This window comes from Tripterygium wilfordii, chromosome 11, assembly GCF_013401445.1.
Source record: "Tripterygium wilfordii isolate XIE 37 chromosome 11, ASM1340144v1, whole genome shotgun sequence".
Lineage (NCBI taxonomy): Eukaryota > Viridiplantae > Streptophyta > Magnoliopsida > Celastrales > Celastraceae > Tripterygium > Tripterygium wilfordii.
This window is the reverse complement of record NC_052242.1, coordinates 11365623-11390271: the sequence shown is the minus strand read 5'-3', so window position 1 is coordinate 11390271 and position 24649 is coordinate 11365623. Positions and strand designations below refer to the sequence as shown.

General features: G+C 40.6%; 2 protein-coding genes and 1 long non-coding RNA gene across 3 annotated transcripts; 1 reads left to right on the top strand and 2 right to left on the bottom strand.

Moving 5' to 3' along the window:
• The first annotated feature begins 204 nt into the window (after positions 1–204).
• Positions 205–1744, top strand: LOC120008798 (GDSL esterase/lipase 5-like). Its single transcript, XM_038859167.1, has 5 exons — positions 205–481; positions 583–704; positions 801–1010; positions 1088–1343; positions 1436–1744. Exons 1-5 carry the CDS (start codon positions 205–207, stop codon positions 1663–1665), a joined length of 1095 nt encoding a protein of 364 aa, XP_038715095.1. The 3' UTR covers positions 1666–1744.
• Positions 1745–2025: 281 nt separating this feature from the next.
• On the bottom strand, positions 2026–6127 carry LOC120008797. The gene is made up of 8 exons (XM_038859166.1): positions 6098–6127; positions 5141–5233; positions 4474–4521; positions 4330–4380; positions 2899–2919; positions 2703–2829; positions 2526–2609; positions 2026–2246 (listed from the first exon to the last, which is right to left on the bottom strand). Exons 1-8 carry the CDS (start codon positions 6125–6127, stop codon positions 2233–2235), a joined length of 468 nt encoding a protein of 155 aa, XP_038715094.1. The 3' UTR covers positions 2026–2232.
• Positions 6128–6373: 246 nt separating this feature from the next.
• On the bottom strand, positions 6374–14316 carry LOC120008423. Its single transcript, XR_005470505.1, has 5 exons — positions 13803–14316; positions 13253–13311; positions 8330–12280; positions 7780–7838; positions 6374–6705 (listed from the first exon to the last, which is right to left on the bottom strand). It is a non-coding gene; the product is annotated as an uncharacterized LOC120008423 (long non-coding RNA).
• Positions 14317–24649: the final 10333 nt, after the last annotated feature.

Genomic DNA, 24649 nt, shown 5'->3' with positions numbered 1-24649 from the left:
ATATATATAGCTATGCAGGGTAATCCAGAGACAGAAGTTGCAGTATTATCTTATAAGGAAGTATTGGTTGAAGGGTCAATTTCAATGTTAGCAAACAGCTCACGGAGACGTTATTATATATAGGCATACAATTGATTTAATTTAGTGCATCAAACAGCTCTTCTTCTTCTTCTTCTTCACGTCCAGCTAAATCAAATCCGAGAGATGGCTTTCAACAACTCGTACATGTCTGTGATCGGGGTGGTCCTTCTCTTGTCCACCACAATTGGCCAAGCGGAGGCACAACCGGTGGCATCCCGTTCAAAGAAGCAGCTGCACGTACCTTTGTTCATCTTTGGAGATTCACTGTACGATACTGGCAACAACAACTATCTCAACACCACGGAGCCTAACCAAGCAAGTTTATGGCCTTATGGAGAGACATATTTCGAGCACCCAACAGGACGATATTCCAATGGCCGTGTGATACCTGATTTTATTGGTTATAATTAATAAACTTGCATGTTTATTTCAATTTCCATCTGTTATTTTATTCATCAGTCTCCTTAAATTTCATTTACTGACATTAGTTTCGAAATGCAGCTCAATTTGCAGGAATGCCGTTGATTCCTCCATTCTTACAACCAGGGCTTCATGAGTACCACTATGGAGTCAATTTCGCTTCTGCCGGATCGGGTGCTCTTGTCGGCACACACCCCGGCAAGGTACATACATACATATTATATATAGTTTCTTGATTGCTTATGGAGTTTGGTGGTGATATATCTTCACACACAGCTAATGATTAATTGTTTGTTCAGGTGATAGATCTTCACGCACAGCTAAGGAACTATAAGAAAGTGGAGACTTGGTTCAGAGATGAATTCGGTAACGTGGAAGCTCAAAAAAGGTTATCACGAGCTGTTCACTTGTTCAGCGTGGGATTGAACGATTACTTTGCGGCCATTTCAAAAAACATCAGTTCTAACTATGTGGACATTGTCATTGGAAACATAACAACAGTAATCAAGGTAAGATTAAGGCTCCATATCTGAGTTTTTATGATTGAGGGTACTGGTTAATTCATTTAAATGTTGATTCATGGCAGGAAATATATGAAAGTGGAGGTAGAAAGTTCGTTTTTCTTACCTTGCTAGACTTGAGGTTTCTGCCACAATCACGGCTGGCGATATCAAAAGGGCAAGGCAGAGACTTTGAAGAAGCTGCGTCTCTCCAAAAGCAGCATAACAAGCACCTCCTCAAGGTGCTTGTTGAGCTAGAGAAGAATCTGGTCAATTTCAAGTATCTACTCTATGATTTCAACCAGAGTTTTCTAATGAGAGTACGGAATCCCACTCATTATGGTACGTGATTTTATCATATTATGTCTTACATTATTGTTAACTATCTCATGTTAAATCGGAAATTAACAACTTGTGTATAAATAATGGTGCAGGTTTTATAGAAGAGAAGGCAGCATGTTGTGGATTCGGGAAGTTCAGGGGATCTTTCATGTGTGGATTATTAGGAAAGTTTGAATTATGCAAAAAACCAGATGAATACTTATTTTGGGACTCCGCTCATCCAACTCAAAAGGTGGACAAGCAGATGGCGCATGAGATGTGGAGAGGGAGAGCTCATCAAATTGGACCTTATAGCGTGAAACAATTATTCCATTTGGATTAATTGTTCTGCTATGTATGAAAATAAAATTTGAAAGAAAGAGCTGTAGCTGTAGCTGTTCATTGAAAATGCTTCAAACATGTTATTGATTTAGGTTGTTCAGACATCGAATGTGATCAGTTATGACTATTATTGATTTTAGTTATGAGATTTGCCGACTACTAAAATTGCCGGGAAATGTTTTATTATTTAGTGGCATTTGTAATTGCCGCTGAACGTTTGAATATTGGATCTCTAGTGATCAATAGAATTGCCGTTAAAACTACAAACCATTTCAGACATTTGCATTAATCGAATGCAATCAAATCACTGTAAAAAAATAGGAGCATAAAAACAAACAAAATACAATACATTAATATTAATGAATGAAATTTTATAATAAACAATCATTTGTTCCAATCCGTTTCATATGTAAACCATAATTCATGATATCAGATACTAATAAATTTTAGACCATATAAAATAAGTCTCACATTGAGAAACTTAATTATAAAGAAAATATTGCCTCCATCATCAGGAATTGCATTGTAGCAGTTCTTCAATAACTTCAAACAGTGTTCACCACCCTAGTCATGCAGTATCCACTACAAAAATAGTTCAAAGAAAAATAACACATAAAAAGCCCGAATCTAATGAAAAATTGCCTGCAAAAAATATAGAACTTACCTTCATGAAAATAGCAAAAAAAATTTTTTGTTAGTGTTGGCACCAAAAATATATCAGGCCTAATGGGCTTAGAACATATACAAGGCTCATTGTGTTACCTATTATGATTTAGATTGTCATGACCCATAAGCCCATATTATTGAGGAAGAGAAGCCCGAATCTAATGAAAAATTACCTGCAAAAAATATAGAACTTACCTTCATGAAAATAGCAAAAAAAAATTTGTGTAAGGTTCATGAAAATAGCATCTTCTTTGGGAACACTTGCAAACATGTCTCCTCCTACATGTTCCACCCCTGAAACATAAGATGTTTTCAAATAAATTAACAATCGATATCAACAGTCATAGTTTCTTAACATTACCAAAAAGGCACCGGGATATGATGGAACATGTTGTACAACATGAGGCAGGTCAAAATTGATACCCACAATAGAAGGGTATTTGGAGGTGATTAGGCTCAAAGTGACACCAAGGCCACCACCAATAGCACCCGGATGCAACTAAAACATTGACAGCAAATGTCAGATTCTGCAAGTAACATTGTAAGTGTTGGCTATAGAACAACCTACCAGGTCAACAGCCTTCTCAATCAAATGGGATTAAACCTTGTACAAAATGTTAGTGGTTTGGTTATGCTGGCGCAGAATATTATATCACATTGGTGAACCATTTCTCCAAAACACTTGAACATCAGAAAATCAGAGGATTGGGAATCGGCGGCAGAGATTGAGAATTAGAGCATATTGTTTCTTTCAAGTTTAAAGGATTAGAAGATTTCAAGATTCAGTCTTTTGGGAAAAATACCTAATCCCCAAATTAGAGATTTAAAGATTAAATTTTGATCAAAGAAATGCCCCTAATCAATTAATACTTGGTTATTATTATGATTTGTAGCAGCATGATCATGATTCGGCGACGGTTCGCCATACCACTATCACCGTTGGATTATCCCCATTCAAGCACACAATGCCTAGCCATATACGGTCCAAAACGGTTACCGGATATGTCCGTTTTAAAATAGTAACATTGGTTCGCTAATGTTAATGTTTTGAAAAGAACTTCAAATCTCACCAATTTTGGTGGCGGTTTGTCACACCACCACAACTGTTAGACTCTCCTCATAGAGACGCACAAAGCCTGTAATATCCTGATATGATTTTTACACTATTCATAGTATCTTGTCGCGTTGATCGAGGTGGAGTGAACTCAGTGATTGTGAACCGGGATTTGGGGAGAATAAAAATTAAATTAAGATAAAAATCTGAAAATATTTTTCATAAATGGGGGATTTAAAAAGAAAATTTTTGGGACAAGAATCACCTTAATCGGAGTTAAATTGAATTAGTTATAATGTTTTTAAAGTTTAATACATATATATGTTTTGTAAACGTACAATGGCATTTCTGAAAAAATTGTAGGGACTACAGTGAAGTTTTAAATTAATAAGTTAAATACCTAGCTTTTGTATTATTTGCAAATACACCCTCTTCTCTACACAACTCACTCTCTCTCCTATTTCTCTCTCTTATACACGGGTCCTCCGGCAATCTACTGTTTCCGGCGACAGTGACCGACACCACCGGTACCAAAAGGAGCGCACAGTTGGCAACAACTTAACCCAAGTGGAATCACGTTGATCGAAGCTATGGTTAGGGAGATATCGGAGTTTGAAGTTTCCGGCCACCGTGGGTTTCTTTGGTCGATCCGGTCGATTCCAGCGACGGTTTGGCTTGATTCAGGTACCTATGAGTTTATCTCTTCGAGCTCTTCAATTTGGTGTGTGGTTTGGTCGGTTTTGGTGGCCGGATCGCCGGTGACGCCCCTCTCTCCTAAGGTATGCCGAAGTGTGTCTATATCCATAAGAACGTGACCGGCAGGGGACCCCATCCCCCGAACCAAGCCTTAATCCAATATATAAACCTAATAAAGTATATAAAGTGATAAAACTCCTGAAACATGATATGGAAACAGTCCCTTCAAAACATCATATATACACCTACCAAAACCATCGGAGTATCTATACAACAACGGAAATAAAAAGACGTATCTACCTGAGACCAAACTGAGTAAATAAGTAACATATATACAAATACAATACCCAAAATCCTCAAAACTCGCTAAAGAAACAGCTCGAGGCTACACACTAGCTCATGCGTCCCACCGCTGACCAACGTCACCAATATCCATCTCACCTGAAAGGGAAACAAGAAGAGGGGTGAGCCAAGAAGCTCAGTAGGGCATAGAAAGGGAACACCGATATCCAGAAATAAGAAATCCAGGAATATGATGCATAATATGAAGTACAATAAATATGTAACTATCAGTAATCCAACCAAGTAACACGACAGCCGATAAGGCTATACAGCACCGTAATCACAAACACCAGTCTCCGATAATCCATAATCCATAATCCACCCCTGGACCCACCCTAATCCCCGTAGGGTGTCTCCCAGTCCAGGTCCACACCAAAACTGGATGAGGATCGGATATCCCGATAGCATAGCCTACACCAGAGAGCGTCCCTTGTGATGCACCTCACCTCAAACGGTCTACAGATATGTACTCAGTTTATTGTATAATCCATCATAATCCAATATATTGGGCTCCTATATGGGCCCCACAGCGTACATCAACCACCTCCAATCACTCTACTCCCAAAAAATACCAACAATGATAATCAATAGAGAATACGTATAAATCATACAAACAGGTCGTATTTCCACCCCCGGAAACCGACAGAACCATAAAATAATAAGAGTCCGTGAAACCGAAACTCTAGAATCACACCCGAGAGACATAGAAAACCCCTACCTGAGAATCGGAAACCGAATACCACGCACGCGTCCCCGATAAACCCCTAACTCCGCAAGTCAACCTGCTCCAAATCTCAACTGGGATCACCGTCTACATCGAAAAACACAATATACGAAAATACAGTTAAAATACATTCGGTCAACTATGGTCAACGGTCAATGGTCAACTATCAAACGTCAAAACCGGGTCAAACCAGGTGAATCGAGTCAAATCGGGTCAACTCAGCCGAAATCGGCCTAAACCCAGTCAAACTCGGCCAACGTCACCGCCGGCGATCCGGTAACCTAAACCTATCAAATCTTATACCAAATTGAAGAGCTCGTTGAGATGAACTCATAGGTACCAGAATCAAGTCAAACCGTCGCCGGAATCGGCCTGATCGACCAAAGAAAGTTCACGGTGGCCGGAACTTCAATCTCATATTTCTCCCAAACCGGACCTCCGTTTGATGTGATTCAAGTTGGGTTACACTCGTATCGTCCGTACACTTCTTTTGATACTAGCCTTGACTGTCACCGTCGCCGCAATCATCAAAATAGCCGATGACCGTGAAGAAGAGAGAGAAATAGGAGAGAGAGAGAAAATCATAGGAAGAGGGCTATTTTGCAATAATTTTTTTTTATTTTTTAATTATTTAATTTTTCTTTTATACAATATTTTACTTACAAAAACACCCATCTTTCAGAAACACCCCTAACTAAAATGTTCAAATTAACTTCAAAAATTCATAACAAATCCAATTTAAATCCGATTCGAGTGATTCTTGCGCCAATAATTTTCTTTTAAAATCCTCTATTTATTAAAAATAGTTTCATATTTTTATCTTGGTTTACTTTTTATTCTCCCCAAATCCCGATTCACGATTACGAGGTTCACTCCACCTCGATCAACGTGTCAAAATACCATAAACAGTGTATAATCGGGTTAGGATATTACACAGGACATCTAGCATACGACGTCTCTTCTCAATTTATAATTATTCATTGTGTCTGGACCGAGTTTAGCAAATAAGAACGCAATTAGATCTATAACAACCTATATAGAGATCACATGAATCATAGCATATTGCGTCTGTGTCTACGCAGTCGTGGTATTAAAATGATGAACATTATTTGCACCCAATTTTTATTAAGTACACTCTACTCTAGTGTGTTTTTAAAGGATTAATGAGGTGTACTTAGTAAAAAAGGGGTACAAATAATGTTCATCTATTAAAATTATAAGATGCTCTTCCGAATTTGAGCATGACATATATAAATATGCTTATAACATTGTATTACTATTACAAGTTTTGTAACGACCCGTCCCGAAAGGGGGGGTCTGCGGAATTACCAATTTGTCCAAAGCATAAACTATCCAAGCAAATCCTTCAAAATTATTTAATATAATCCCAAAAATTGAATAAAATGCATTTAGAAATCCATTAAGACATAATTAATAAGTCTTTAAAATTTAACAAAGCGGAAGTCTTTATAATATCAACCCTACACTACCCATAACCTCGACTGTATCCATGGAAAACCGCTCACGCCTCGAAAACTGGCCGCCATTTTCGTACTTGCCTGAAAAGGAAGGAAAAAAAAATAGAGGTTGAGCTAAATAGCCCAGTAGGGGTAAAATACCCGATAAGGACTCAGATATCCAAAATGCGGATACAGAGAGAGGTCAAGTCACAACGATGTGAAAAAGAAAAGAGAGTAGAACTAGTCTACATATACAACAATCAACTCAAGGATGATGCAAGGATAGGTAGAAAATAATATGAATATGATCATGCCACAAACACCATCCAATATGCATATATATAAGCATGCAAATACATATATGCAACCACATATCTCCAGCCAATGCAAGTAGCATCACAAACCATCCACATCTAATCGTTGGCACACGGCAGTCCGGATTTCCCCTCGGAGGCCGCGACAATCAAATCCCCGAATAATCATGTGGGAACAGATAAAGGGGAATAAATCCCAGACAGTGATCACGTCTCAAAGTGCTGTGTCGCGAGTCACAACCACCGCACAAACCACAGCCAGACAACAACAACAAGACTATCACATCCACCCATCTCCACAAATCCACAATCCAAACACATAGTCAACATATATCATGATGCATGTATTACAATAAGGTTTTCCATGCACCCAAAACCCATTTCCAAAATCGTTAAGAAAATATTTTACTTTCTTAGAAAATAGGACACAAAGCTCTACGAAGAGTCCTAATCAAATCAAACAGTTTCCCATAGCCAAAATTACACATGCCTATCTACATGCTGAAAGATTATAGTCAAGCACGGAGAAATGCGAACCAATGAAGACAACAAAGAACGATTCAAAAGGCAGGTATTTAACACGTAAGAAAACACAGAAAATTGTAGGACACGAAATATCGGGTAATAAAGGCCAATAAATGAAGAACCCCTACATGCCGTGACAACGATCAAACTAACAATACAAGGAACGAGCTCTACACAAATCCAAATCAGATATAGCAGAATACACATAATTCCTAATGTATATGACATTAAGGAATTCAATGAACAAGCATATAACAAGGGGAATAATATCCCAGAATTTAAACTGAATCGAAAAGTCAGGTATTTAGAAGGCAAGGTGAATCAGAACCCCTACCTCGATTGCAGTGCAAATCAAATGCACATCTATAGCGTCTACTTCGACTTCTCGATCTCCTAAAAACATACCGACATATAGTTGGTTACTAAATAATTTAAAGTAAATTACTAAAGTGTCCAAGTCAAATGATTGCCCAAATTTACATCTTAGGTCAATGTATTACACGGCTCAAATAGTCGAATTGTCACCCATCCATACATCGGCCACTTTAAATTTTAGTGGACCAATTATGGACACTTTTCATTGACCCAATTCATTGGCTTATTAAAATCAAACTTTGTTTGACTTAATGGAGTCCCACCATTAGGTAGATCAATTATTTCTAACTAGACAAAATTGAAATTTTCCCAGCCCATTTATCTGTTTCTCCTTCAAGAGTCTGCTATGGCAGAATTGGTGACACCCGAGTCCATGTTCGTGACTCAACTGTCAAGGTGGCCTTGACGTTGCTATTTGGCTGCCACATTGGTGGCAGCGCGAGCTACTGGCAATAGAAAGTCTTACTTCCTAACATCCTGATCTATATATAACAAAATCAAGTGTGTACCAGGTCAACGAGTCGGAAAAAACCGTGTCAAACGAGGGTTGGCAACTTTCGGTGATTGTTTCTACCGGAACTTGGCTGGCCTACGTGCTCCTTGCTCCAGTGAGTCCATTGGCGGAGTTTGTCTGCCAAGAAGATGTTGGAGGTGGCCGGATCAGGCTCCCAAAGTGTAGGTTGTCCGTGGCTTCAAGTTGCAATTCCAATGAAAGTAGAGGCCGTTAATGGTGGTGGATGACGGGACTATGTTATCACCAGTTTGATGCTTCGTTTGGGACCAGTGGTGGCGCCAAAAATGGCTGGACGGCCGACTTGTCATGTTTGCCCATGGTGAAACATGACAGGAAGAAGAAAGAGGAAAGAAAGGAAAAGAAATTAGGGTTTTTTTTTTTATTTTCACGCTTACCTAGGAAAGAGAGTTTATAATAGGTTTAATATGAGATTTCCTTTAATTCAACTTTCAACCCTCCATTTTATTCTCTTTTCCATTTTAACCCCTCCTTGTTTTAAAGAAATTTCAATTACCACTTACAAAAGTCTGGGATTTTACATTCTACCCCCCTTAAATAAAATTTTGTCCTCGAAATTTATTCCATACTCAAATCGTTGAATTACGTCGAGTAATTCTCCCATATTTTTGACCAATCCCAAGAACGTTCTGTCTTTAACTCGAATAATTCATCTCTGAGATGTTACCAAAATGAATTTCTTTTTGTAAAATTCTAATATTGTCCGAACCTCGAACACTAGTTCATCACGAGGATGATGTCGAAAGCAGCAATCTCTATCGCAACCAAATCAGCCCAAAAGCGACCGCCACCCAAAACTGTTTACACAACTATAACAAGTTCAACTTGAAATTCAGAGTTTACGAACCCAACATACCATAACAATCGTATCACACACACAATACCATCCCTACATGAACTCGAGAATCGCAAAATTTCGATGGGTTAACTCCCAAACTCGAAGCAAGCACAAAATAAATCATAATAACGGAATGTGAAATCTATGAACCAATCACTACTCAAATTCAAACTAAAATGAAAATATTGTAGTATTTCCTATATCCTGCTGAATAGCAGGAACTGTTCATAACCCCAAACAAATTTAGGGCAACCACGTGGGTATACCCCCGTGGCAAAACCAAATCAACCGAGAACAAAGTATAACTATAAGTCAAAGGCCCAACAAAGGATATTGCTCAAGAGCAAAAGCAGATATATAACCCAACGAATTAGCACACCTGACAACATCCACTAAACAAAATTCCAAATGAAACACTAAGTATGAGATTGAGCTTCACCTAAATGCTATTCACCTTTCCACTATAACCCAATACAATTTAATCTCAGCATCAAAACTCGTCAGTTGCACAATACCAAATTAACCAACTCCAAACATAAATGAATTCTCAAATTCACCACCTCATAACGGCAATAACGCCACAAATACCATGGCTTTCCATGCCTTTTTCCAAACTTGACGGTACTTCATGCATGAAACTAAAAGAATTTTTTTTTCATACAATCCAACATTTGATGTTAGTAATCCACCGATAAAACGCGGCAATTAATTGCACCAAAATTTAATTCGTTTTTTTTTTCTTTTCTTTTTCTATCAATGCCCAAACTACAGGTCTCAAAGTCCAGATCACCAAACAGCATATACAATTCGAAAAGAACAGCAGTCTAAAGGTCAAGGGCATACAAATGCAATGCCTAAAACCCAACTGATATAACTCGACTCAAATCACGTAGGCAACAAAATAGCCCCACTGTCCGGTATCATAATAAACAACAATTTAGAATCAAAAACTATCTCTATATCGTCACAATTCCACAAACACTGGAAACATGTCAATCCCCAAAGCCCAAAATCAATGCATTTAACCCCGACTTCCAAGCACCAATTCCCAAGACACATACCAATACCATTATATTTTTCCTCCGCACATTCATCATTAGGTACGCCACTTTCCTAACTGCATTATACTCCCCATATTCACATAGAACAAAATAAATACTTTCATTCATTTTCTATATAGCTTCCACTACCAGTTACATGGCTCCAAAACTATACACCACTTGCAAGGCAGGGACTATCATAAACAATTCACCCATTAATGAACACTCATAAAGACCCAACCAAGTAAAATCAAGCAAACTTCAGGCCACCATACATTTCTAACTCTTAATCCCATGTCCCAAATTTTCTCCAAAAGACAGCTCCATGCCACAACGTGCCATTGCCGCCACTAACAACTCCCCAAGTACCTTAATAAAACAAAAACACCCCCTACCAAATTATTTGGTCAAGATAAAGTCACTACAGTTATGTCCCCGAAAATCATTAGTAACCCTCTACCACACCAATACAGGTGTTTAGTGTAGAGCCCCTTGCAACAACTGAATAAGTTCAAATATCTACCCTGGTCTCCACGCCAGGTTCCAAACACCCCCAACTTCAAGCATAATTAAAGTACACATAATAAAAGTCTCAGTCCCATGAGAGAACACAGTTGAAAAATCAAAGTAACACATCTTCAAAAAAAATAAAATTAAAAAAAAAATAAATATCCATGCGACTACAGAGAATCAAATCAGCCGTGCAGAAAACGGAACTAAAGTTACCAGTCACGTAACAAAAGAGGGAATCTATCTTCACCCTTAAAGTTGTCAGACTAATAATTTTCACTTCGGAAGTTTGCACCTATACCACATCCATAATTGTCTTCAAATCACTATTGCAATTTCAAGATCATCATATGATGGCATGAATAATTCAAACCATAATATCTTATAAAGAGACCCCAATTCATCACAAATCACTATCACCACTTAAATCTAGTTCAACTAGACAATTCATCAAAAAGTCCCAAAATATCACCTCTAAAAATAATCATCCGCGCCAAGCCCCGATAAGACATATATGCCTAAACTTCATTACAAACTGAAACCTACCGGCTACCATTAAATTTAAGCCTATCCTTTAGCATTGGACAATAAAAAACTTCTTTCACATGATACATTCCATCGATCTAATCCAATAACCACAACAAAATCTGACATTCAAATCCAACAACCAATTTCAATCATCTCAAAATCCAACAACAAACTCTAAAAACCACAACCGAGTCATCTAAATAGACAATTAAGTCAATTGGTTACATATAGCCATGTATAGGTAATCAATAATATAATCATATCACAAATAATCTATCCAATTTCACTCCATACCATATCCACAAATATGTTCCACCATCCACAATTGATTAGTCATAAAAAATATTATGATCATTCCAATACCTTGAATCAACGTCACAATGTCCACACATCCAAATCCATCCAATAAATTCGAATAATGCACTAACCAATACGGTAACTTTCAATTGTTTTACCATACAGGGTTAGGAAAACAAAGATATCCTCAATTCCCAATTATTTAGTACATTCAGTATCAATTAAGATCGTTCCCTTATCACAAAGTGAATTTTTTTTTTCCTCATGTTTTGGAACATTCATGATGAAACCTCTACCACATGAGTATAATACAGCAAGCTATAAAATAGCGAGAAATACATACAACACAACCATCACAAACCAAAACGATGACTTACCGGCCAGTCTTGAAACGCGTAGCGATACCATGGATACTGCCTAGGATACTAGAACCTAAGCTCCGATACCAACTGTAACGACCCGTCCCGGAAGGGGGGTCTGCGGAATTACCAATTTGTCCAAAGCATAAACTATCCAAGCAAATCCTCCAAAATTATTTAATATAATCCCAAAAAATGAATAAAATGCATTTAGAAATCCATTAAGACATAATAAGTCTTTAAAATTTAACAAAGCGGAAGTCTTTATAATATCAACCCTACACTACCCATAACCTCGACTGTATCCATGGAAAACCGCTCACGCCTCGAAAACTGGCCGCCATCTTCGTACTTGCCTGAAAAGGAAGGAAAAAAAATAGAGGTTGAGCTAAATAGCCCAGTAGGGGTAAAATACCGGATAAGGACTCAGATATCCAAAATGTGGATACCGAGAGGGGTCAAGTCACAACGATGTGAAAAAGAAAAGAGAGTAGAACTAGTCTACATATACAACAATCAACTCGGCAGTCCGGATTTCCCCTCGGAGGCCGCGGCAATCAAACCCTCATATAATCACGTCGCACGGCAGTCCGGATTTCCCCTCGGAGGCCGCGACAATCAAATCCCCGAATAATCATGTGGGAACAGATAAAGCGGAATAAATCCCAGACAGTGATCACGTCTCAAAGTGCTGTGTCGCGAGTCACAACCACCACACAAACCAGAGCCAGACAACAACAACAAGGCTATCACATCCACCCATCTCCACAAATCCACAATCCAAACACACAGTCAACATATATCATGATGCATGTATTACAATAAGGTTTTCCATGCACCCAAAACCCATTTCCAAAATCGTTAAGAAAATATTTTACTTTCTTAGAAAATAGGACACAAAGCTCTACGAAGAGTCCTAATCAAATCAAACAGTTTCCCATAGCCAAAATTACACATGCCTATCTACATGCTGAAAGATTATAGTCAAGCACGGAGAAATGCGAACCAATGAAGACAACAAAGAACGATTCAAAAGGCAGGTATTTAACACGCAAGAAAACACAGAAAATTGTAGGACACGAAGTATCGGGTAATAAAGGCCAATAAATGAAGAACCCCTACATGCCGTGACAGCGATCAAACTAACAATACAAGGAACGAGCTCTACACAAATCCAAATCAGATATAGCAGAATACACATAATTCCTAATGTATATGACATTAAGGAATTCAATGAACAAGCATATAACAAGGGGAATAATATCCCAGAATTTAAACTGAATCGAAAAGTCAGGTATTTAGAAGGTAAGGTGAATCAGAACCCCTACCTCGATTGCAGTGCAAATCAAATGCACATCTATAGCGTCTACTTCGACTCCTCGATCTCCTAAAAACATACCGACATATGGTTGGTTACTAAATAATTTAAAGTAAATTACTAAAGTGTCCAAGTCAAATGATTGCCCAAATTTACATCTTAGGTCAATGTATTACACGGCTCAAATAGTCGAATTGTCACCCATCCATACATCGGCCACTTTAAATTTTAGTGGACCAATTATGGACACTTTTCATTGACCCAATTCATTGGCTTATTAAAATCAAACTTTGTTTGACTTAATGGAGTCCCACCATTAGGTAGATCAATTATTTCTAACTAGACAAAATTGAAATTTTCCCAGCCCATTTATCTGTTTCTCCTTCAAGAGTCTGCTATGGCAGAATTGGTGACACCCGAGTCCATGTTCGTGACTCAACTGTCAAGGTGGCCTTGACGTTGCTATTTGGCTGCCACATTGGTGGCAGCGCGAGCTACTGGCAATAGAAAGTCTTACTTCCTAACATCCTGATCTATATATAACAAAATCAAGTGTGTACCAGGTCAACGAGTCGGAAAAAACCGTGTCAAACGAGGGTTGGCAACTTTCGGTGATTGTTTCTACCGGAACTTGGCTGGCCTACGTGCTCCTTGCTCCAGTGAGTCCATTGGCGGAGTTTGTTTGCCAAGAAGATGTCGGAGGTGGCCAGATCAAGCTCCCAAAGTGTAGGTTGTCCGTGGCTTCAAGTTGCAATTCCAATGAAAGTAGAGGCCGTTAATGGTGGTGGATGACGGGACTATGTTATCACCAGTTTGATGCTTCGTTTGGGACCAGTGGTGGCGCCAAAAATGGCTGGACGGCCGACTTGTCATGTTTGCCCATGGTGAAACATGACAGGAAGACGAAAGAGGAAAGAAAAAGAAAAGAAATTAGGGTTTTTTTTTTTTATCTTCACGCTTACCTAGGAAAGAGTGTTTATAATAGGTTTAATATGAGATTTCCTTTAATTCAAGTTTCAACCCTCCATTTTATTCTCTTTTCCATTTTAACCCCTCCTTGTTTTAAAGAAATTTCAATTACCACTTACAAAAGTCTGGGATTTTACAAGTTTTATTCACATTATCATCATAAAAATTAAACTTAGGACATTAGACTTTGGTTTAATTATCAATGAAAAAGAGCATATGCTTGGTTGTTTGTCTGGTAAATTTTGATGTTCTGTCTTTGTAATGTTATCAAAGAGTTTAAAGAAGTGTCAAAAAAAATTTATTGAGAGTTTAAAAATAGCTTGTCAAGATTTTTTTTGACAAATCAAACATTTCATTAATTTAACTGCACCACCCATTGATTTGAAAAACGTAACAACATCCATCACGATGAAACATGTTTAGCATGAAAGGGCTAGAGGATAAGATATTCAATAAATAAAATAAAAAACTCTAATATAAATATTTCAGTCATATGTGACATATATATTTCAACAAACCGAGTTCTTTTATTGATTTATTCGAAGCATATAAGCTTACATGCATGTGTGTAGCATGTATATGGAATTTTTTCCAATATCAAACTTTATAAAAACATATGCAATCAACATATGGATCTTTGTCGAATTCACAAACCCCTTCGCCACTATATTTTTGGTTACATTCAGTTTTGCACTTGCTGATGCAAGTGTCATGGTCGTTGTAAGACCAAACTTCATATTTTTCTTCGGTCGCGGATATTACCTTTTCGTCTGCAAAATTTATCAATGCGTATCGCAAAGTTAGAAAAATAAATTCACACATATAGTGATTGATAGTAGGAAAAAAATAATGCTTATCAACAAAATTTTACAAACTAAATTATTTTAAAGATTTATTAGATCATGTAATTCACTATATATTAGAAAAAAAAAGTTATCTCACATACCAAGTGCAACCAACAAAATGAGGAGAACAAATATGGTAGCAGTGAATTTGGTCATGTCTTCAATTTTTTCCAATCACTTTATGTTTTCAAGTATGTAATTTGAAAGGAGTTTGTTTTGCTCTATATATAAGAGGCATATACATCTATATGAGACAAAGTAATAAAATAATTTTAGATACTTGCTTTATTGGGTGAAATACATACACATATGTATCAATCAAATTAACAAATTCAATTTAACTACTTACCTTATTATGTGAGATACAATTTGACTTCACAAACATATTTTGACTATATAAAATTAATAAAATCAATAATTATAGATTCTTTTCAAATGAATCTATAATTAGCCTTTTTATATAAATATTAATATACCTTATTCATGTTAATTACATTAAAAATAAGTAAAATTATAATATTAACACTCGTGTGTAGATAATATAAATAGCTTGTTTTTTCACATTAGTAACACTTTGTCCGCTATGGCCAGCTCATATTGGCCCACATGTGTAATATCCTGACCCGATTATACACTATTTATGATATTTTGACACGTTGATCGAGGTGGAGTAAACCTCGGTAATCGTGAATCGGGATTTAGGGAGAATAAAAATTAAATCAAGATAAAACTATGAAAATATTTTTAATAAATGGGGGATTTAAAAAGAAAATTATTGGCGCAAGAATTACTCGAGTCGGATTTAAATTGGATTTATTATAAATTTTTGAAGTTAATTTGAACATTTTAGTTAGGGGTGTTTTTGAAAGATGAGTGTTTTTGAAAGTAAAATATTGTATAAAAGAAAAATTAAAGAAAATAAAAAATAAAAAATTGCAAAAATACCCTCTTCTCTCACGATTTTCTCTCTCTCTTTCTCTCCTCTTTCTCTCTCTAAAACGGGTTCAACTGTGAGTTCATGATTCCGGCGACGGTGACGGTCAAGGCTGGTATCAAAAGAAGCGTACGGACGAGACGAGTGTAACCCAACTTGAATCACGTCGATCGGAGCTCCGGTTTGGGAGAAATCTGAGATTGAAGTTCCGGCCACCGTGAACTTTCTTTGGTCGATCTGGCCGATTCCGACGACGGTTTGGCTTGATTCAGGTACCTATGAGTTCATTTCATCGAGCTCTTCAATTTGATATAAGATTTGGCAGGTTTGGGTGGCCGGCTCGCCGGCGTTGACGTTGAATGGGTTCCGGCCGAGTTGACCGAGTTAGGCCGAGTTGACTCGGTTGACTGATGTGTTCACCGGTTCAACCCAGTTTGACCCGGTTTGACCCATTTGACCCGGTTTAACCCGGTTTTGACCCATTTCACCTGGTTTGACCCGGTTTTGACCCATTTGACCCGGCTTGACCTGGTTTTGATCCATTTCACCCGGTTTTGACCCATTTGATCCTGTTTACCCATTGACCGTTGACTTTGACCGTTGACCATAGTTGACCGAACGTATTTTAACTGTATTTTCGTATGATGTGTTTTTCGATGTAGACGGTGATCCCGGTTGAGATTTGAAACATGTTGACTTTCAGAGTTAGGGGTTTATTGGGGACGCGTGCGTGGTATTCGGTTTCCGATTTTCAGGTAGGGGTTTTCTATGTATCTTGCGTGTGATTCTAGGGTTCCGGTTTCACAGACTCTTACTATATTGTGGTTCTGTCGGTTTCCGGGGGTGGAAATACGACCTGTTTATATAATTTGTACGTATTCTATGTTGATTATCATTGTTGGTACGTCTTTGGGAGTGGGGTGATTGGAGGTGGTTGAGGTACACTGTGGGGCCCATATAGGAGCCCAATAGATCGGATTATTATGGATTATACAATCAATCGGGTACGTACCTGTAGACCGTCTAAGGTGAGGTGCATCACAGGGGACGCTCTCTGGTGTAGGCTATGCTATCGGGATATCCGATCCTCATCCAGTTTCGGTGTGGACCTGGACTGGGAGACACCCTACGGGTATTAGGGTGGGTCCAGGGGTGGATTATGGATTATGGATTACCGGAGATTAGTGTTTGTGGTTACGGTGCTGTATAGCCTTATCGGCTACCATATTACTTGCTTGAATTGCCAATGATTGTATATTTATTGTGCTGCATATTATGCGTCATATCCCTGGATTTCTTTTTTTTTTTGATATCGGTGTTCCCTTTCTATGCCCTACTGAGCTTCTTGGCTCACTCCTCTTCTTGTTTCCCTTTCAGGTGAGTTGGATTTAGGTGATGCTGGTCAGCGGCGGGACGCATGAGCTGGTGTGTAGCCTCGAGCTGTTTCTTTAGCAAGTTTTGAGGATTTGGGGTTTTGTATTTGTATATATGTTACTTATTTGCTCAGTTTGATCTCGGGTAGATAAGTCTTCTTATTTTCGCTGTTGTATAGATACTCCGATGTTTTCGATAGGTGTATATATGTGGTATTCTAGAGAGACTACGCCCATGTTATATTTCAGGAGTTGTTACTATTTTATATATTTTATATATTGATTTAGGTATATTGGATTAAGGGTTGGTTCGGGGGATGGGGTCCCCTGCCGGTCACGTTCTTATGGGTTTAGGTACACTTCGGTATACCTTAGGAGAGAGGGGCGTGACAGTTTGGTATCGGAGCTGTAGGTTTAGATACTTATGGGGTTAGGCGACCTAAGTTATGTCGTTGGCTACACATCATGCGCTTCCCGGCTGACCTGGTGAGTTTTTATTTTTGTGTTTCTTGCTTTTAGATTTATGTATACGTGTGTTACATTTTGTAGATATGGTTGACACACGTAATACTCGGGTGCGAGGACATGGAGGGGGTAAGGGACGACATGAGGCGGATGAGCCTCAGGGGGTAGATGAGGCGGGTTTGCCCGAGGTGGTTCCATTAGAGCGTGGGCGGGGACGGAGAGGTAGGGGTGGGAGATGTGGTAGGGGTGTGAGACGTGGGAGGGGCGGGGGCAGGCGAGGAGCGTATGTAGCTCCAGTAGACGATATTGGGGAGGTACCACTGGTACAACCAGCACCACAGGGGGTAGAGGCAGTAGTGACTACTTTACGGCAGGAGGTCCGTGATGTTACTGAGTTGGTGCGAGCACTTGGGCAGACTGTTACCGGACTTGTGACACAGATTGCCGCTCCAGCCCCAGCTGCATTACAGGCTCCTGCTGAGGTTCCAGCACAGGTTCCTATTTTAGGTGGGTTACAGGAGGGTACATGACAGATTATTGAGGCGCAGGCAGCTCCTTTGGCGATTGATACTTCGATCAAGAAGCTAGCTAAGTTACGAAAGACGAACCCTCCAGTTTATAGGGGAGTGATAGATCCTGTGGCAGCAGAGGAGTGGCTTCGCCAGCTACGCAGGAAGATGACTTCCTTGCGGATTCCTGAGGAGAGGAGAGCTTTATTGGCTGCAGAGTTTTTAGAGGGTGATGCTTTTACATGGTGGGAGGTGATGACAGTTAGTCGGGGCAGGGAAGGTATGCCATGGGCGGAGTTTGAGACAGTTTTTCTGGCATAGTATGTACCACAGACAGTGCGTGTAGCTAAAGCTAAGGAGTTCCTGGAGTTGATTCAGTCCCCGGACATGACAGTAACTCAGTATCAGGCTCGCTTTGAGGAGTTAGGGAGATATGGGGAGGAGTATATTTCCACTGAGGAAAATAAGATACTGAGATTTCGGAGAGGATTGTCTCCAAAGATTTCACCTCACTTGGCGGCTCAGACTATCACCACCTATCGCGAGTGTATTGATAAGGCACTCGGAGTTGAGAGGACTTTAGTGGAGATTAAGGATTATTGGGAGATTCATAAGAGGAAGCTTGAGAGTTCTACATCTACTACTGGTGAGAGTAGTCAGCACAGACAGAGGACTGATACCTGTGTGCAGTAGCAGAGTCAGGGGCAGAGTTCTCAGAGTCAGAGACAGAGTTATCGGGGACCTAGGCAGGGACAGTAGGGTCCTAGACAGGGTCAGCAGGGGCAGAGACAGGGTCAGCAGAGGCAGAGATTGGATCAGCAGGGTCAGGCTCTGAGACGGGATCAGCAGGCCCAACATTGCTATGCATGTGGTCATGTGGGCCATATGCGTTGGGATTGTCCTATGGCAAACAACCCGTTATGTTTTCAGTGTGGCTTGCCAGGACATACTCGGAGAGATTGCCCACAGGGTGGAGGACCTGCTCCGCCACCACCTCGAGGTCAGAGAGCTCCAGCTCTAGCTCCAGTTCCAACACCAGCACCAGCACTAGCACCAGCACCGATTCCAGCACCGAGAGGTCCTGCAGGACGTGGTAGACCATTAGCTCAGCAGCAGCAGCAGGTCCAGAGAGGTGGAGTGTATGCACTCGGGCCTGATGCAGTACCAGCAGAGCGAGATCATTTGGGAGGTAGGTTTCTCTTATTCAGTTCTTGGGTACGTGTCTTGTTTGATACTGGTGCTACCCATTCATTTATTTCTGCATCATTTGCGGAGGCATTGGGTTTAGGGATTACAGGAGTGGCGAGGAGATTTATAGTTGATTCGCCCCTAGGATCAGGTACCGTGATTAGTGGTATCTGTAGGGACTGTGTATTTAGTTTTGCAAACCATGAGTTTAGAGCAGATTTGTTTGTGATGCCATTTACTGATTTTGATGTTATTTTCGGATTGGATTGGTTGACTGAGTATGAGGCAATTATAGAGTGTGCCGAGAGGAGGATTACACTGACCACACCTTCGGGGAGGGTTAGATTTCGTGGGACGAGACTTTTTCCGTGTCCACATTTTTTAGATAATCCTCAGTACACCGAATGTATTGTAGCAGGTTTGATTACCTCAGAGTCTAGGGAGGAGTCTTTGACTCCTATACCTGTGGTGGATTACTATATGGATGTTTTTCCTGATGATTTACCGGGGTTGCCACCGCAGAGGGAGATTGACTTTGTGATTGAGTTGTATCCGGGTACAGATCCTATTTCTATACCACGGTACAGGATGGCACAAGCAGAGCTGAAGGAGTTAGACGCTCAGTTGACAGGTTATAGAAGTTGGGTTTTATTAGACCGAGCACTTCACCTTGGGGAGCACCTGTTCTGTTTGTGAAGAAGAAGGATGGTACGATGCGGATGTGTGTGGATTACCGACAGCTGAATCGGGTGACAGTGAAGAATAAATATCCATTGCCGAGGATTAATGATCTGTTTGATCAATTGAGGGGTAGCCACTATTACTCCAAGATTGATCTCAGGTCAGGATATCACCAGCTGAGGATCCGGGAGGAGGATATTCCGAAGACAGCTTTCCGTACACGGTTTGGCCATTATGAGTACTTGGTTATGCCATTTGGGCTAACCAATGCACCTGCAGCGTTTATGGATTTGATGCATAGGGTATTCAGGCCATATCTGGATCAGTTTGTGATTGTGTTCATTGATGACATATTGATTTATTCAGCCACTGAGGAGGAGCACGTTAGACATTTGGGGATTGTGCTGCAGACGCTCAGGGAGCATAGATTATATGTCAAGTTGAGCAAATGTGAATTTTGGGTGACTCGGGTGAAATTTTTAGGGCATGTGATATCCCAGGAGGGGATAGTAGTGGATCCAGCTAAGGTGGAGGCAGTGATAGCATGGAGGAGACCGAAGAATGTAGGAGAAATTCGCAGTTTCTTGGGGTTAGCAGGGTACTATCGGCGTTTTATCGAGGGGTTCTCGCGGCTTGCAGCACCGATGACGCAGTTGACCCGAAAGGATACTCCGTTTGTATGGTCAGACGAGTGTTAGCAAGCTTTTCTGGAGTTAAAGACTCGACTGACGTCACCACCAGTGTTGGTGATACCAGACAGAGATATTGGCTATCAGGTATATTGTGATGCTTCAGGAGTTGGATTGGGTTGTGTGCTGATGCAGCAGGACAGGGTGGTTGAGTATGCTTCACGTCTACTGAAGCCGCACGAGAGGAATTATCCGGTGCATGATTTGGAGTTAGCTGCTGTTGTGTTCGCATTAAAGCAGTGGAGATATTATCTTTATGGAGAGAGATTCGAGGTATTCTCAGATCATAGGAGTCTCCGGTATTTGTTTACTCAGAGAGATCTGAACCAGAGACAGCGTAGATGGATGGAGTACCTTGAGGACTTTGATTTTACTTTACAGTATCATCCAGGCAAGGCCAATGTGGTGGTTGATGCCTTGAGTAGGAGATTGGTTGTAGCTCGACTGGCTATCCGTGAATTTGAGTTAGTGGATACGCTTAGTCAGTATCGACTGGATATCGAGGAGCGTGGAGACTCATTGAGTTTACGGAGTTTGATTGCTCGTCCGACACTTGTACAACAGGTGTTGGATGCACAGTTGGGGGATACACTATTTGATGACGTTGAGGATATTGAGGGATGGGTCAGAGGTACCGATGGTGGAGTTAGATTCCGGGGTCGGTTAGTGGTCCCAGAGGATACCGAGTTACGGGAGGAGATACTTCGAGAGGCACACCATTCACAATTTGCGATGCATCCTGGTGCTACTAAGATGTATCGAGATTTACGGAGACAGTATTGGTGGAGTGGCATGGAGAGAGATGTTGCACAGACCGTGACTCGATGTCTTACCTGTCAGCAGGTAAAGGCAGAGCATCGACGACTCGCAAGATTGTTACAGCCGCTTCCATTACCTGAGTGGAAGTGGGAGCATCTTACTATGGATTTTGTGATGGGTTTACCTATGACTCCACGGAGGCATGATGCGGTTTGGGTGGTTGTTGATCGGTTGACAAAGACAGCTCATTTTATGCCTATTCGACAGACAGATTCGATAGAGTCGTTGACCAGGTTGTATGTACGAGAGATAGTCCGACTGCATGGCGTACCATTGAGTATTGTATCTGATCGGGATCCCAGATTTACTTCACGGTTTTGGGGCAGTTTTCTGGATGTTCTAGGAACGAAACTGAACTTCGGTACAGCTTTTCATCCTCAAACTGATGGGCAGAGTGAGTGTACCATTCAGATTTTGGAGGATATGCTTCGGACTTGTGTGGTAGACTTCCGAGGAGATTGGGAGACTCATATTCCTCTGGTGGAGTTTGTGTATAATAATAGCTACCAGAGCAGTATACACATGGCACCATATGAGGCATTATATGGGAGACCTTGTAGATCACCATTATGCTGGTCAGAGGTTGGTGACAGACCATTATTGGGTCCAGAGATGGTGCAGCAGACTACTGAGGTAGTGACAGTGATCCGGCGGCGACTTCTGACAGCTCAGTCACGTCAGAAGAGTTACGCAGATAGGAGATGTAGACCTCTAGAGTTTCAGGTGGGGGATCACGTGTTTCTGAGGGTTAGTCCGAAGCGAGGGGTACAGAGATTTGGGAGAGCGGGGAAGTTAGCTCCGAGGTTTATAGGACCATTTGAGATTTTGGAGAGAGTGGGGACAGTAGCTTATCGATTAGCTTTACCCCCACAGTTGTCAGGGGTACATGGTGTGTTTCATGTGTCTATATTACGGAGATATCATAGGGACCCTTCTCATATATTAGATTGGTCTACCTTGGAGATTGGTGAGGACGCTACTTTTGAGACACGTCCTATTAGGATTGCGGATAGACAGGAGAGGCAGCTACGATCGAAGACCATACCCTTAGTCAAGGTGATATGGCAGCACTATGGTGCTGAGGAGGCGATCTGGGAGTTGGAGTCTGACATGCGAGCTAGATTTCCGGAGTTATTCACTACCTAGGTACGATTTCAATTTCGGGGATGAAATTATTTTCTTAAGGGGGGAGGATGTAATATCCTGACCCGATTATACACTATTTATGGTATTTTGACACGTTGATCGAGGTGGAGTGAACCTCGGTAATCGTGAATCGGGATTTAGGGAGAATAAAAATTAAATCAAGATAAAACTATGAAAATATTTTTAATAAATGGGGGATTTAAAAAGAAAATTATTGGCGCAAGAATTACTCGAATCGGATTTAAATTGGATTTATTATAAATTTTTGAAGTTAATTTGACCATTTTAGTTAGGGGTGTTTTTGAAAAATGAGTTTTTTGAAAGTAAAATATTGTATAAAAGAAAAATTAAAGAAAATAAAAAATAAAAAAAATTGCAAAAATACCCTCTTCTCTCACGATTTTCTCTCTCTCTCTCCTCTTTCTCTCTCTAAAACGGGTTCACTGTGAGTTCATGATTCCGGCGACGGTGACGGTCAAGGCTGGTATCAAAAGAAGCGTACGGACGAGACGAGTGTAACCCAACTTGAATCACGTCGATCGGAGCTCCGGTTTGGGAGAAATCTGAGATTGAAGTTCCAGGCACCGTGAACTTTCTTTGGTCGATCCGGCCGATTCCGGCGACGGTTTGGCTTGATTCAGGTACCTATGAGTTCATTTCATCGAGCTCTTGAATTTGATATAAGATTTGGCAGGTTTGGGTGGCCGGATCGCCGGCGGTGACGTTGAATGGGTTCCGGCCGGTTGACCGAGTCAGGCCGAGTTGACTCGGTTGACTGATGTGTTGACCGGTTCAACCCGGTTTGACCCGGTTTAACCCGGTTTTGACCCATTTCACCTGGTTTGACCCGGTTTTGACCCATTTGACCCGGCTTGACCTGGTTTTGATCCATTTCACCCGGTTTTGACCCATTTGATCCGGTTTGCCCTTTGACCGTTGACCATAGTTGACCGAACGTATTTTAACTGTATTTTCGTATAATGTGTTTTTCGATGTAGACGGTGATCCCGGTTGAGATTTGAAGCAGGTTGACTTTCAGAGTTAGGGGTTTATTGGGGAAGCGTGCGTGGTATTCGGTTTCCGATTTTCAGGGAGGGGTTTTCTATGTATCTTGCGTGTGATTCTAGGGTTCCGGTTTCACGGACTCTTACTATATTGTGATTCTGTCGGTTTCCGGGGGTGGAAATACGACCTGTTTATATAATTTGTACGTATTCTATGTTGATTATCATTATTGGTACGTCTTTGGGGGTGGGGTGATTGGAGGTGGTTGAGGTACACTATGGGGCCCATATAGGAGCCCAATATATCGGATTATTATGGATTATACAATCAATCGGGTACGTACCTGTAGACCGTCTGAGGTGAGGTGCATCACAGGGGACGCTCTCTGGTGTAGGCTATGCTATCGGGATATCCGATCCTCATCCAGTTTCGGTGTGGCCCTGGACTAGGAGACACCCTACGGGGATTAGGGTGGGTCCAGGGGTGGATTATGGATTATGGATTACCGGAGATTAGTGTTTGTGGTTACGGTGTTGTATAGCCTTATCGGCTACCATATTACTTGCTTGAATTGCCAATGATTGTATATTTATTGTGCTGCATATTATGCGTCATATCCCTGGATTTCTTATTTTTTTTGATATCGGTGTTCCCTTTCTATGCCCTACTGAGCTTCTTGGCTCACCCCTCTTCTTGTTTCCCTTTCAGGTGAGTTGGATTTAGGTGATGCTGGTCAGCGGCGGGACGCAAGAGCTGGTGTGTAGCCTCGAGCTATTTCTTTAGC